This window comes from Sinocyclocheilus grahami, unplaced genomic scaffold, assembly GCF_001515645.1.
Source record: "Sinocyclocheilus grahami isolate Dianchi unplaced genomic scaffold, SAMN03320097.WGS_v1.1 scaffold87.1, whole genome shotgun sequence".
Classification (NCBI taxonomy): domain Eukaryota; kingdom Metazoa; phylum Chordata; class Actinopteri; order Cypriniformes; family Cyprinidae; genus Sinocyclocheilus; species Sinocyclocheilus grahami.
In genome coordinates this window covers 87,668-101,998 of record NW_015505266.1, presented here as the reverse complement: position 1 = coordinate 101,998, position 14,331 = coordinate 87,668, and the positions used below count along the sequence as shown (strand labels likewise).

The following is a 14,331-nucleotide window of genomic DNA, read 5'->3' as shown; positions in this document are numbered from 1 at the left end:
AAGAAAATTTAACTTTGAAGGAGGAAAAATAAACCTTCATTGGACATGGCGTGCACCTGAGTAACTGAAGTCTTATGTTTTCACATATAGCACAGCACAGCAAACACCAAATTATATACATACTCGCTGAAGAAATGTTGGAGTCAGTGTACAATTAACAGAGGCGCCATAATTGGGGAAATGTTAGGAAGATTCCAAGTTTTCTACCGAGGAAGTTAGGGTAAGGTTAAAAACACACATGCACACACACATAAGTTGGGTTTCCATGTTTTATGGTGCTCTTAGACATAATGGTTTTTATATTGTACAAACTGTATTACCCTATGCTTACCCTAACCCAACCCCTCACACAAAACTTTCTGCATTAAAAAAAAAAAATTACTGTTATTACTATCCTTGTAGGAACATTTGCTTCAAGGATATAAAACCAACATATCTAAACAATCTACGCAGAAAATATCAAGCCTTTCTAAAAATTGTACATAAAAATACACAAAACATGCAAAATGTATACATTATGTAATCAGTTATGTATTAAAGGGGTCATATGATTGAGTGAGGAACGGCCAGAGGGCTAGAGTGAGCAGAAGCCGGGGGCTTTGAGTGAGGAACGGCCAGAGGGCTAGAGTGAGCAGAGGCGGCGGATTCGACAAAGGAGCATCCGGTGGGCTTGCGGCAACTACATGTGACGACCCCGGGCTGGACTCCGCTTCGTCCACTGTAAAAGCCAATCTGGTGATCCACAGCGCAAAGTTGTAGTATTTCATCAGCGACCAGCACAGATCAGCTCCAGGCATGACGAAGCAGATATCGTCCTCTTTTGGAAGGCCAAACAAAGTAGTTTCGCTTTCACAACGAATCTCACAGCACCTTCACGACATGGCGGCTGCAACAACAATACTACAGCGAGAATAAAAGTTACGCCTTCTTTCTTTGCGTGAACATTTGGGCGGCGTTATGCAAATCTTCCCACATAGTGATGTAGATATGTGGGGGCGTGTTAGAACGAGCCGTTTTAGGTAGGCGTGGCTGATTCTTAACTTTTATAAAGAATATCTCTTTGGATTTGAGACTTTAGTCTTTGCAACTTTACAGATCTTCTTTATGCACCAAGAGCTTGTAACACTCCAAAGAGAAAGGAAAACTTGAAATCGCATCATATGACCTCTTTAACCTTAGAGATCTTGACCTTCTTGACATTTAATGCAGTTAATACAATTTAAACGTCAGCATTAAGTGATAAAGCAGAAAACAACAATAGTCATACTACTGTACAGTATGAGTATGTCAAGATTGTTCAATGGCACAAAATAGAGTATTAGTACAATATTATGGTAATTAAAGCTGAAAAATACAGAAGTCTACAGTAGCATGTTTTAGTGAGCTCAAGCTCACAGAAAAAAATGTCAAATAACAGTGAAAAGATTCCAGCATTAGAGCTCATTAAACAGGAACAAGTCCTGTCTGACAACTAATAAAACTAACAGCAGGTTGGAAGAAAATAGTGGACTTAAAATAATGCCAAACATTCATGCTTTGGGGGAAAAAATAACAACAGCTTCCCCGTAAATATAATTTCATATCAAGTCAGAGGAGGCTTGTTACACTCCAAAAAATACTGTACGTAATTTTTAATATTCAGTATGAATCATGAATCACACAATTCATGTGTTCTCTAGCATGGGATTTCAGTGCAAGCTTGAGAAAACATTGATACCAAGATAGTGACATAGTGAAGTTCTTGCTTTTGGTTCCTGAATGATTTAAGGCTTTCATAAGACACTGTTTTTACTTTTCTCTGTTGATTGTTAATCACTGGTGGAGCTGCAGAAAGTCAACTGGCAGTTATAGAGGGATATTTCAAATATCAGTTGAAAATCAGTCAACTATCAAATTCATTCAGTTTAGATCTTCTGTCTTCCTCTCCTGTATTAGAATGACTGGTTAGAAGATAAATCCAGACATATGAATGCAGCAGTGAGACAGTTTGATTAGTGTCTCACGACAATCCTGGAGTACATCGCTTCCTCTGTCCCATTAGCTTTCTGAAAGACAGCACAAAATTACTTTAAGAAACGAGGCTCACAAAGATTTCGATAAGTTAAAGTTATTAATTTCACCATGACAGTACATAAAAATTGTGTCATTGTGGTGTTTATAGAGGGCAGAGAGAAAGAGACCTCCCGGCCCATTATTTTCCATTAAGGTCTGATCAAAAATACTAATTGTTAGTGTTTAATTACAGACCGTAAAGTCTAAATGCTCCTAACGTCATGCACAGAATATCTTCTATATTTTGACAGGTTTAAGTGATCATTATTTTATAGAAAGAGATATTTTGCATGTAAGACGAGTTAAATTTCATTCTGTTCCTCACACAACGCTATCATATGACTTCAGAAGACTTTGAATATCACACAGTCATCTGGACTATATTTGTTTTGTCATTTTGCAGCTCGATAGCCCCATCCTCAGAAAAGAGTGTCCTGGATAATCTTTAAAATTTCATCTTTTATGTTTCACAGAATAAAGTAAGTCATGTGAGTTGTGGACATGTTGATAAATGGCGTTTCATGAAAATGTTACCTTTTTTTGTTCATTTTGTCTAAAAAATCCTGTTTCAGCATATTGTACCTCTTCATCTTCTGTCTGGACTGTTTCCACTGTATTCACACAAGGTTCAAAACCATTTCCTAAAGTTTTAGAGTTACGATAGGGTTAATTTCTCAATTACTAACATCCGTTTTAATGCAAAAGCATTAATACATTATTCTTGTTATAAAAGCAGAAGATATGGCTTACTTTTTTGTGTCGCTCTTTTGCATTTCCCGTAGAGAAAATACATCACACTCACGAGAGCTACAACCAGAGCAACAGCAGACATACATGCAGCAAGGACTTCATTTACATGAAATGATTCTAAAATGGAAAGAAAGCAGTTAACTTTGTCCTCACATCAACTCAGAACAAATATTTTTTCTATTAGTCCAGGTGATATGTGCAAAATTTGAGGTGATGTGTTCACTTTTTCATAAAAGCATTAAACTTGGTACAATTGTACAGATTAGGGCCCTGAACATTTTCAGAAATGGAGAAATGGAGCATTGCAAAAACACCTCGTGGTTGCCACGGCGACCGTTTTACTTTCCGCCATAACCAAATTATGTATTTTGTGTCATATCTCCTGTACCAAACAAGATAACAGAGAAATGGTGATGGCTACCCCTATGTTTTGATGGTCAAGGATTACAATGATACCATATACAAAATACATAAACTGTTCAGGTGAAGAGTTTATGTATTGGTGGTGAATGGTGAAATCAGCAATGTGAAAAGGAAATAACAATATCTGAGCATCATAGTATCACAGCATTAATCTTAAAAAGGTAAGTGCATTGTTCCTAACCTCTCAGGCAGAGTCAGGTAGGCGGTAGTGTGTTTCCAATACATTCTTGTTCTCTCTCAACAATGCTCTAACATAACACACAGACGGCAACAGAATGAAATTTCTAACATATTTAATGTAAACTTAATTTACAATCACTCTGGGGTTCAGGAAAGGTGAACGAAAAGGCCTCTCTGTGATGTTACCACAAGGCATTGCTTGCTTACAGATCCCAGGCTTCTGGAGAGAATGTAGATTTGTAAGAGTGAGGAGGAAGTAGGAGGGTGCTGAGCTTGTGGCTGACGGCAACGCAATCAGGTGAACAGTTAATGGTTAATTCAGTGCCTTTATGAGAAGGATTACAATGAAATCTCAGAAGATGCAGGATGAAATTTCAAATATATTTAATGTAAACTTAATTTACATTCACTCTCTGGGGCCAGAGTTGTCTATTATGTTGTCCACAAGGGGGAAGCCAGAGTCCAGCATGCGGGCGGCCGGGTACATGCAGATGAATCACTAATATTTGATGTAACGGGTGGAATAATATTTATGTGTAGGGTGTGATGTGGGTGCAGGCTGGATGGTGACAAGCACTATTTCGACTCTGTCCAGTACGCGCTGAGTAATGCAGCCTATCGCGCTGCCACTAATTGACAGCTGTAGTGATTATATTAAAGGGAGTGCTCTTTGCTTGCTTTTTGTATTTAATCTATTCACAATTTGAATAAAAGTTTTAATAAATGAGTTTTGTCTACCTCATGTAGGAGATTTAATGCAGGTGCGGTTCGGATCCCAGTTTTATGTCAAATTACTACAATTGTGGGAAGATCATTTCACCAGCCAGGAAAGGTGAACGAAAATGCCTCTCTGTGATGTTACCAAAAGGCATCGCTTACTTACAGATTTCAGGCTTCTGGAGGGGATGTCGATTCGTAAGAGTGAGTGGAAGTAGGAGGGTACTGAGCCTGTGGCTGTTCTGTATGCAAACATCAATGTCTTGAACTTGATGCGAGCTGCAACCGGTAGCCAGTGCAGAGAGATAAAGAGAGGTGTGAAGTGGGCCATTTTGGGCTCATGGAAGAGTAGTCGTGCTGCTGCATTCTGAAACATTTTTCAAGGTTTGATTGCACATGATGAAAGTCCAGCTAGAAGAGCATAGCAATAGTCCAGCCTAGAAATGACAAGGGCCTGGGCAAGAAGTTGTGCAGCATGCTCCGTTAGAAAGGGCCTGATCCTCCTGGTGTTCTGCAATGCAAACCTGCATGATCAAGCTGTCTTTACAATATGGTCCTTGAGGGACAGCTGGTCGTCAAAGAATAATTTTTGATGAACCTAAAAGGATGATGAAATCATGCTGTAGAGTCGAAGTGGCAGGGAAAACAAGAAGCTCAGTCTTTGCCAGATTGAGCTGCAGGTGATGTTCCTTCATCCATGTCGCAATGTTTGCCAGGCAGCCTGAGATCCATGCAGCTGCTATTGGATTGTCTGGTTGAAATGAATGATAGAGCTGTGTGTCATCAGCATAACAATATTAGGAGAAACCATTTGCTTGTATAATTTGGTCCCAGTGATGTACACTGAAAAAAATGTATCTGGGTGGATGTAAATGTTACATAATTAAATCTGTGATATTAACAATAAAATGTTAAGTTTCTGTCTTTACATTAATATATCTAGTTTTGAATTAATCTGCATTTGTTCAAAATACAAGACAATCTGCATTTTTTTTCCTTTACAAAATGTATCTAAGTAATCCCAACCAATCTTCTTAGGTACACACACACAACAAACAATAACCTTGTTTCATTTACTCAATATAAAATAATTACCCTACTTCCCTTCGTGTTTCGTGGGTCTGGTCTGGAAACCCCGCACATTCCAAACGAAGAGGAACACGCGGACTGAACAAGGTAAGAATAAAGTTATCAAAGTAAGGTTAGATGTTTGGTACATTACCATAGTCTTTAGTTTTCGAATTGTTGTACAAAAAGGCTTTACATTTAATTTGAAGATAACGTTGTTGTACGTGGATTTACTTTTAATTGTAATTTAGCAAGTGACGATAGTTCGTGTAATTTGAAGCTAACGTTAGCATGCAGGAGGGTACTGAGCCTGTGGCTGTTCTGTATGCAAACATCAATGTCTTGAACTTGATGCGAGCTGCAACCGGTAGCCAGTGCAGCGGGATAAAGAGAGGTGTGACGTGGGCCATTTTGGGCTCATGGAAGAGTAGTCGTGCTGCTGCATTCTGAAACATTTTTCAAGGTTTGATTGCACATGATGAAAGTCCAGCTAGAAGAGCATAGCAATAGTCCAGCCTAGAAATGACAAGGGCCTGGGCAAGAAGTTGTGCAGCATGCTCCGTTAGAAAGGGCCTGATCCTCCTGGTGTTCTGCAATGCAAACCTGCATGATCAAGCTGTCTTTACAATATGGTCCTTGAGGGACAGCTGGTCGTCAAAGAATAATTTTTGATGAACCTAAAAGGATGATGAAATCATGCTGTAGAGTCGAAGTGGCAGGGAAAACAAGAAGCTCAGTCTTTGCCAGATTGAGCTGCAGGTGATGTTCCTTCATCCATGTCGCAATGTTTGCCAGGCAGCCTGAGATCCATGCAGCTGCTATTGGATTGTCTGGTTGAAATGAATGATAGAGCTGTGTGTCATCAGCATAACAATATTAGGAGAAACCATTTGCTTGTATAATTTGGTCCCAGTGATGTACACTGAAAAAAATGTATCTGGGTGGATGTAAATGTTACATAATTAAATCTGTGATATTAACAATAAAATGTTAAGTTTCTGTCTTTACATTAATATATCTAGTTTTGAATTAATCTGCATTTGTTCAAAATACAAGACAATCTGCATTTTTTTTCCTTTACAAAATGTATCTAAGTAATCCCAACCAATCTTCTTAGGTATATATATATTTATTTATTTTATACTGACCCTGTCAGTTTTACTATCAAAAATTTGTCAAATCAAATTTGGAACATGGAAATTAAAAAATTAAGTTTAATACACAAAAATACACATTTAGAACTCTTAAAGTTATGTAGATCACACACACAAAAAAATTACTAAAGAAATACTAAAAGTAAGTTTACTTTATGTGTCAACATTCTTTCAACAGACAGAAAAATTAAGTAGTTTTTACAAAGACTAGTCTTGTTTGATCTACATAATAAATTTATGCAAAAAAATTCATCATATGTTTTACGTAAATCGAGCAGAAAATTTTTATCAGTGTAGTGTATATGGTGAAGAGGAGGGGTCCAAGAACTGATTCCTGAGGAAACCCTGTGGCCAGTTGATGTTCTTTGGATACCTCTCCTCCCCAGGGGCGGATCTACCGGGGTGGCACGGGGTGGCAACTGCCACCCTAAAAAAAAGCTGTGCCACCCCAGAATTATCACAGAATAAAATATAAATGTAAGCAGTGTTTCATGTGCTACTTTTCAGCCGCGGCAATGACAGAGTAATGCAAAAATAATGGCAAAAACACGTCTTTTAATAAACTGTGCACGACGGTTGCACACGCACGCAGCATGCCAGTGTAGTCGGCTTCATTAACAAATTACTCTTATGAACCGTATCTTTTTGAGTCAAACCCACAAAGCGTGGCCCAGTTCACTAACAAATAGTTTTTACATTTGTGCGTGAATCAAGATAATTACAGCTTTTCAGGTAACTCAGAAGTCTTCTGAGAAATCTAATCCCGTCCGGACATGTCTGAGATTCATCGAGAAATGAGAAATGACTGCCTATAAATATAGCTAGTCTTGTGTCAGGAGACCAAGAAACTGCTATAGTACTGTATACTGTAAGGAAGTTTGGCCAAATGTGCAGAAGATGCTAAATTTAAATTTTTATTTTTTACTGTACTGTATTGTGGTGCAAGCCAAGTTCATACAATTCTTTGGTATGTGAACTTTTCTAGTGCTTTTCATCTACTGCAAGAATACTTTACAGTAGTAAAATTAAAATGATTTTTCCCCCAAAAGTTAATTGCTGAATTATACATCTGTATCTGTAATTGAATTTATGTATACTGTAATAGACATTGAGCTGCAAAAATAATTCTTGAATCCTAGTAAGCTTTTGTTACAGTGTTATTGATCTCAGTGTTCACTGGGCAGGAAAGTCATCTGTGTATTTGAATTGTGTTTAAGCATTTACAGTTTTTTTCAACTGCTTACACACAAAATCTTCACTTGTCACACAGTTTCTGAAACCTGACACTCAAACAGCAGAAGCACACACCAAATCTGCAAAACCATACACTAATCCTATTGCGGAACCCTGGTATAGATGATTACTTAATGGTAATACAATATTTGTGAACACAACTGTGTATGCCATAAATCCCCAAAAACTATGCCTAGACCACATGCCACCCCTTTGCCACCCTAAAAATTATTTTCTAGATCCGCCCCTGCCAGGAAACCCTGAAAGACCTACCTGTGAGATAAGATTCAAACCAGTGGAGTGCAGATCTGGTGATGGCAGTCGGGATAATCTGATTATTCACAGTGTCAAAAGTGGCAGATAGATCCAGCAGAATAAGAACTGATGATTTGGAATCAGCTTTCACTATCTGCAGGGCTATACTTACAGACAGTAAAGCAGTCTCAGTTGAATGGTCACTGCTGAAACCTGATTGGTTAAAGTTCAGTTGGTCATTCCATGACAGAAATAATGTAACTGTGTCTATAAAGGTGTGAACCGAATGGTCCATTCTATTAGAATAACAAAGGAACAGCATTTCTCAGGAACGTCTTGTAGATTGCATGATCTGCAGTGGGAAGGTCCTAATAGTATCTGTTGTTTCTAGCCCTTTTGTCTTCGGGGGGTAAAATTATATCCCACAGACAGAACTTTGGGAGAAGCTAGGATTCATACAAGGGTTAAGATTGTTTGAAGGAAGACATGCTAACATCACTATTGAAGAACCGCTACACTATATTCAATAAATTCTTCTCCCCACAAAAATTTTGGTCAAGCCTACTTAATTTTTTGTATTTGAGAAATCTAGTACATTGGTGAGCCACCCAAAAGACTGCTCAGCAAAAATACCGTAAAGATGATGATACGTGGGGCAAATTTTTAGGTTAGGTTGGGGTAGTATGCACTGGCCTGTCTAGACAGATATTGTCTTGACAAGAAGTTAAAGTGGATCAAAAAGTGCCAGTTGCTGTATTTACATCCAGAGATCAGAAATGGGTGGGTGAGGGAAGAGAGGATGACACTACAGAGGAAAGATGGAAGGGTGAAAAGGAGCGTAGATTTTGCCTAAAAGTAACTGGTAGAGGAATTGGTGGCACATAGGTAGTAATATGTAGGTTAATGTAATAAAGAAATGAGCAAAGATGTCTAGAGGTTTTACCAAATGTTGTCTATGATAAAATTGCATGTGTAAATGAAGTCAAGCTGGTTGCCTGATTTGTTAGTGTTTGTGGTGGTAAGCCATTTGAGATCGAATGAAGCTAGGAGTGGAAGTGGAAGTCTTCAGTGTAAGGCTTCTCCAGATGGATTTCGAAGTCACCAAAGACCACAAAAAAAACACCTTTTCTGTGTTATCATGTTTGGTTCAGGAGATAATTTGGTAATGGCGGAAAGTAAAATGGTCGCCATGGCAACCACAAGGTATTTTTGCGATGGCTCCATTTCTGAAAATGTTTAGGGCCGCAAACTATACAAGTCTACTGTAGCATTTGGACCAATCAGACACACAACTTTTTGTTATATTTAACAAATAATATCTAACTCCCCCTCACTTAACCAAATGGCCAATTACAAGGGTCTATGGACCCTTCCCCCGAAATGCACCTAACACCTCAGAAAGGCAGAACAGGCCTCTGGTCACCATGACAACTAATCATGATATCACTGGTTTTATTACGCCTCCAGGAATGTGAGTAGGATAACAGGTGCATGTGTCAGACAGTGAATTATGTGATGAAACGCATCGGTACAGGATTGGTTCCATCTTTTCCCAAACGGCTCCGACTCTTTCAAGTAGATTTTGTTCACCTCTTCGGCATACTTCTTTCTCTTTTGAGTTGGAGCATATCCCTTGGTGAGTTCAGTCAACGGTCTAACAATTTCAGAATAGTTCTGTATGAATCGGCGATAATAACCGCAAAATCCTAGGAAAGATTGTAACGTCTTCAGGTTCGTTGGCATGGGCCATGCAGCGACAGCCTCAATCTTGTTTGGATCTGGGGCAACTCCCTCTGCCGACACGATGTGCCCCAGGTACTTGACCCTTGGCAGACAGATTTGGCACTTCTCTTTCATACATTCCATATTAGCTTATCAATTAGCACAATTTAAAGCTTCAAAATGCTCATTTTCAATGTAAAAACAAAAAACCCACACTAATCATCCCAGCGGTGCCTCCATTTTATGTAGCGCCTCTCTAGTGTGCTAAACTATAATGAGAGGTGGCTATCCTGAATTCTTTAAATATATATCCAATCAAATAAGTGAGGTTTCTCTAATAAATTATCTGTGTTTGCCTTGTGTGGGTGTAATTACTAGCTTATTATAGGAAATACTTTTCCCTCTTTAAATCACTATTTAAGCAGTAATATTTACACTGTAACAGGAAATTAAAGGTCTTTTAATTACTTTTCTCCTATAAACACTTTCACGTTTAACCCAAAAGTTTCTCTCTTTTCTTAATTAACTTAAGATATCAACAGAGTCAGTAACCACAAAGGTTTTATAAAAAATATACCAGATTTACTCAAGTTTCATGCTTTTATGAAAAAGTGAACATTATTTTCACATATCACCTAGACTATATATATATTTTATGAAACAGAAATTCTGTTTACTGTTGAATTACCTGGACAAGTGTGACAAAGTTGAGTGATGTCCAGATGTCTGGTCTGGTTGCTGATGGGATTGTTAAGCACACAGCTGTAGGTGTTTTTATCCTGATATTTCACCTCCAGAGGTAGAGAGAGACTGATGCTGAGGTCAGATACACTGATGCTGGACAATAAACTGTTTCCTTTGTACCAGGAGAGAGTCACATCACTCACATTCAACACTGAACACAGCAGTGAACAATTCTGGTTTGTTGGTCTTTCAGATGATGAAGAACACTGTGAAGAGTCTCTGGTGATGACAGCAACTGGCAGACGAGCTAGAAATATAACATATTATTTCAGAAACAATGCACTATTGACATCTAAACAATTAAGACATCTTTAAATACAAAGTTCTTTCATGGAACTCTAGATGGTGCAAGCTAATAGGTCCTTAACTCAGTCTGCTATTAATCACATTGTCATCTTGATTTCTGGTTTCTGTCCAATGCTATCTCACGATCAATTTGTACGTATTTTACGAGGTGGCTAATTTGTATTACCTCACTTGTACGATTTGTCTAGACCTCAGGGACGGGTAGGTTTAGAGGCAGGGTTAAGTGTAGGTCATTTGTACGAATTCACTAATTGGGGAACTTTGTAATATACATACGATTCAGCAAAAATTTTGCAAAATTAGCCACCTTGTAAGATATGTACGAATTGCCATGAGATCGGGTTGTTTCTGTGACATCAGCAGCCTAAGAGCTCGTTGCTCAAAATTCAAACATTTAACATACTAATTCCTAAATAAGCAATCATAATAAAAACGTTTTAAACTAAACGTCATGTTTAACAGTCTTACATTTGATTACTGTTTATTATAATGAGAGGATTCACAGCTTCCAGAATTTAGGACTGAACAAAACTCTGCATTTTGAGCGGTGAGTGGATTCTGACTAACTGAAACTCTGATTGGCCATTGTGTTCCAGAAATCAGCCTAAGCTGGTTGGCTGGTTTTAGCTGGTCATCCAGCCTGGTCTTAGCTGGTCAGCAGGCTGGTTTTAGAGGGGTTTTGGCCACTTCCTTAGCTGGTCAGGCTGGGAGACCAGATGGAACAACCAGCTAAAACCAGCTTGACCAGCCTAGCCAGGCTGGGAGACCAGATAAAACCAGCTACTTCCAGTTTAAACCAGCTAAGACCAGCCAAGACCAGCCAACCAACTTAGGCTGATTTTAGCTGGGTTTTTTTTACACCTGGTCACTTCATACATTTTCTCTGATCGGATAGCAATCCGATTGCGAAAAGACCAGTGGCCTCATTTATAACCATTGCGTACGCACAAAGCCTGCCCTGAAAGAGGCGTACGCCACTTCCTACGCAAAAGGTGGAATTTATAAAAAACAAACTTGACAGGAAAATTTGCACACCTGCATGCAAACTCTGACCCATGTGTATGGACTTTTTTTCCTGGAGAAAGAAAAGTATTGAAGTAAACAACGATTTTAAACTGTTTTCATTTCATCATATACATTGTTGAGGAAAATATGCAATTGTCCTATTGCAAGTTTGCCCTTTTCTTTATATGTAATACCTTTGTATTGTGACCGCATATATTGTAATAGTTTTTATTAGGAAAGTGGTTTATTAAGAAAGACACCACACGTTATATTGTAATTGTTTTTATTTGGAAAGTGGTTTATTAAGAAAGACACCACACGTTATATTGTAATTGTTTTTATTTGGAAAGTGGTTTATTAAGAAAGACACCACACGTTATATTGTAATTGTTTTTATTTGGAAAGTGGTTTATTAAGAAAGACACCACACGTTATATTGTAATTGTTTTTATTTGGAAAGTGGTTTATTAAGAAAGACACCACACGTTATATTGTAATTGTTTTTATTTGGAAAGTGGTTTATTAAGAAAGACACCACACGTTATATTGTAATTGTTTTAAAGCATTTATTGAGCAAATTTATTGGTTCTGTGTGACAGCTTCTCCGGTGCCGGCGGCCTTGCCATTGAAGCCTCTAAACAACCGAGCTTGCAAATAATATATCTTTGTTTTTATTTCTGTTTTTTATATTAGTATTTTGTTTGTAACATATTTAACCTATATACAATAAACTTATACTTAACTATAACTAAGAAGCTCGCCTGCCAAAAGTGATTTCTAAACTTGAGCAGAACAGACCATGGAGAAGTCTTCTGTGATCTATTTTGTAAATATGAACATTTGAATGCTTATGAGATAGGACAGATTTGACTTGCTTGACCTAACCTGAGAATAAATAAAATAAGGTAGAAGGTGTAGGAAATTTAGCACCGTAAAACAACATGTACACTAAATATTCCACTCTCATTAATGGAGATAAGCACTGAAATTACTTAAAGTCATTACGCAGAAGTTAAACCAAAATTATATGAATTTAGACATAGCCTATTTGTAATGGATGCGCTTGATTACTTTTCCTGTGGTATGTTATGTTTTAATGACAGCGAGGCGTACTGTAGGTGCACAATAATTTATCTTTAAAGTAAACTGCACATCTCATGTTAAGAGAAAATATTTTTAGCGAGAACAATGATCAATGATACGCACTTACGTCGATATTATGGCGGACACTGCTGGATTTGGTGGAACGGTATTGTCCGGTTTGAATAGGACCATTGACAATAGCTGTACAACCACAGCTGCACGGAAGTGTTGATGTCATGTGAAGGCATCTCCACAACATTATGAAAAATACCACTGTATCTGAAAGATACAACTTGAAGAAAACGGTAAGATTTGCACGTTTCCTTTTTAAAATAATTTGTCAATGATAGATTCAGAGTCAGATAATTGTATTTACACTGCAATAAATATAGGCCTATATTTTTCCACTAAAAATAGCTAAAAGATGTTTACCTTATCAGCAAAACTGCATTAATTTATTATAATTAAAAAAAATAAAAAATTTGAAATATTAATGGGCCAGTGGAACTCAGTATTCTGAGAACTATTTTAAACTGTTTTTTATTAATATTTTGATATATTTATTCTAAAACATAAGGATACCGGATGATTTTTAGCAATAAAGATTTATGTGTATGGCACAAATGGCATTTATAGTCCGTATCTCATATTCCTTAATGTCTTGTACCGTTGACGGTGTTAAACATGGTGTCACGTGGATGGGAATATGCATAGAAATGATATGCAGATGAGGTTATGCATAGTAAAACTAGGCGTTGTAATCTCCATATATGGTGATTTCGGGGAGGAGTCGGGGTGGAGATGCACGTACACACAATCTTACCCTGACTGGGATTTATAAAGAGATTTTTGCGCAGGTTCTGGCGTACGCATGGTTTTATAAATCTGAAAACTTTTTGGAGCTTACGCAAGATCTAGCTTTTGTGTCTACGTACACTTTTAGGATGAAATCTACGGAGAGTTTTATAAATGTGACCCCAGGTGTAAATGCCCTCTGAAATGCTTTCGAGATGGATTTAAATCTGATCTCTCAAACCACTTCAGGGGATGGTCTGGGATGCATTCCAGATGAAACTGGACAAGTATAAATGTATCTGGCTGTTGAAACCAAGCAAACATACACTCGTTTTCATCCTTCTCTCCACTCTCTGAGGCAGAAGTCTCTAAACTCATCCTTTCCAATCATCCTACTACTTGTCCGCTTGATCCTATTCCATCTCATCTCCTTCAAGCCATTTCTCCTGCCATTGTACCTGCACTCACTCACATCGTTAACACATCCCTTCACACTGGTGTTTTTCCCTCAACATTTAAACAGGCTCGTATAACCCCACTTCTTAAGAAACCGACTCTTAACCCAACTCTTTTAGAGAACTACAGACCGATTTCCCTTCTACCTTTCATTGCAAAAACACTTGAACGAGTTATGTTCAACCAAGTCTCAGCCTTTCTCACACAGAACAACCTCCTGAACAGCAACCAATCTGGCTTCAGAAGTGGACATTCGACCGAGACTGCCTTGCTTTCAGTTGTTGAAGCCCTAAGACTGGCAAGAGCGGCCTCCAAATCTTCTGTATTTATTTTGCTGGATCTGTCTGCTGCTTTTGATACGGTGAACCACCAGATTCTCCTGTCAACC

The 14,331-nt window shown here is 38.1% G+C and overlaps 1 protein-coding gene across 1 annotated transcript in view; it reads right to left on the bottom strand.

Annotated features, from left to right (window-relative positions):
* The window catches only part of LOC107586972 (SLAM family member 5-like), a 49,784-nt gene that overhangs the window by 28,535 nt on the left and 6,918 nt on the right, over positions 1 to 14,331 (bottom strand). Inside the window, exon 3 of the mRNA XM_016274555.1 lies at positions 10,252 to 10,545. Within this exon, the coding sequence (XP_016130041.1) occupies positions 10,252 to 10,545 (294 nt within the window). The remainder of the gene's footprint in view (positions 1 to 10,251; positions 10,546 to 14,331) is intronic.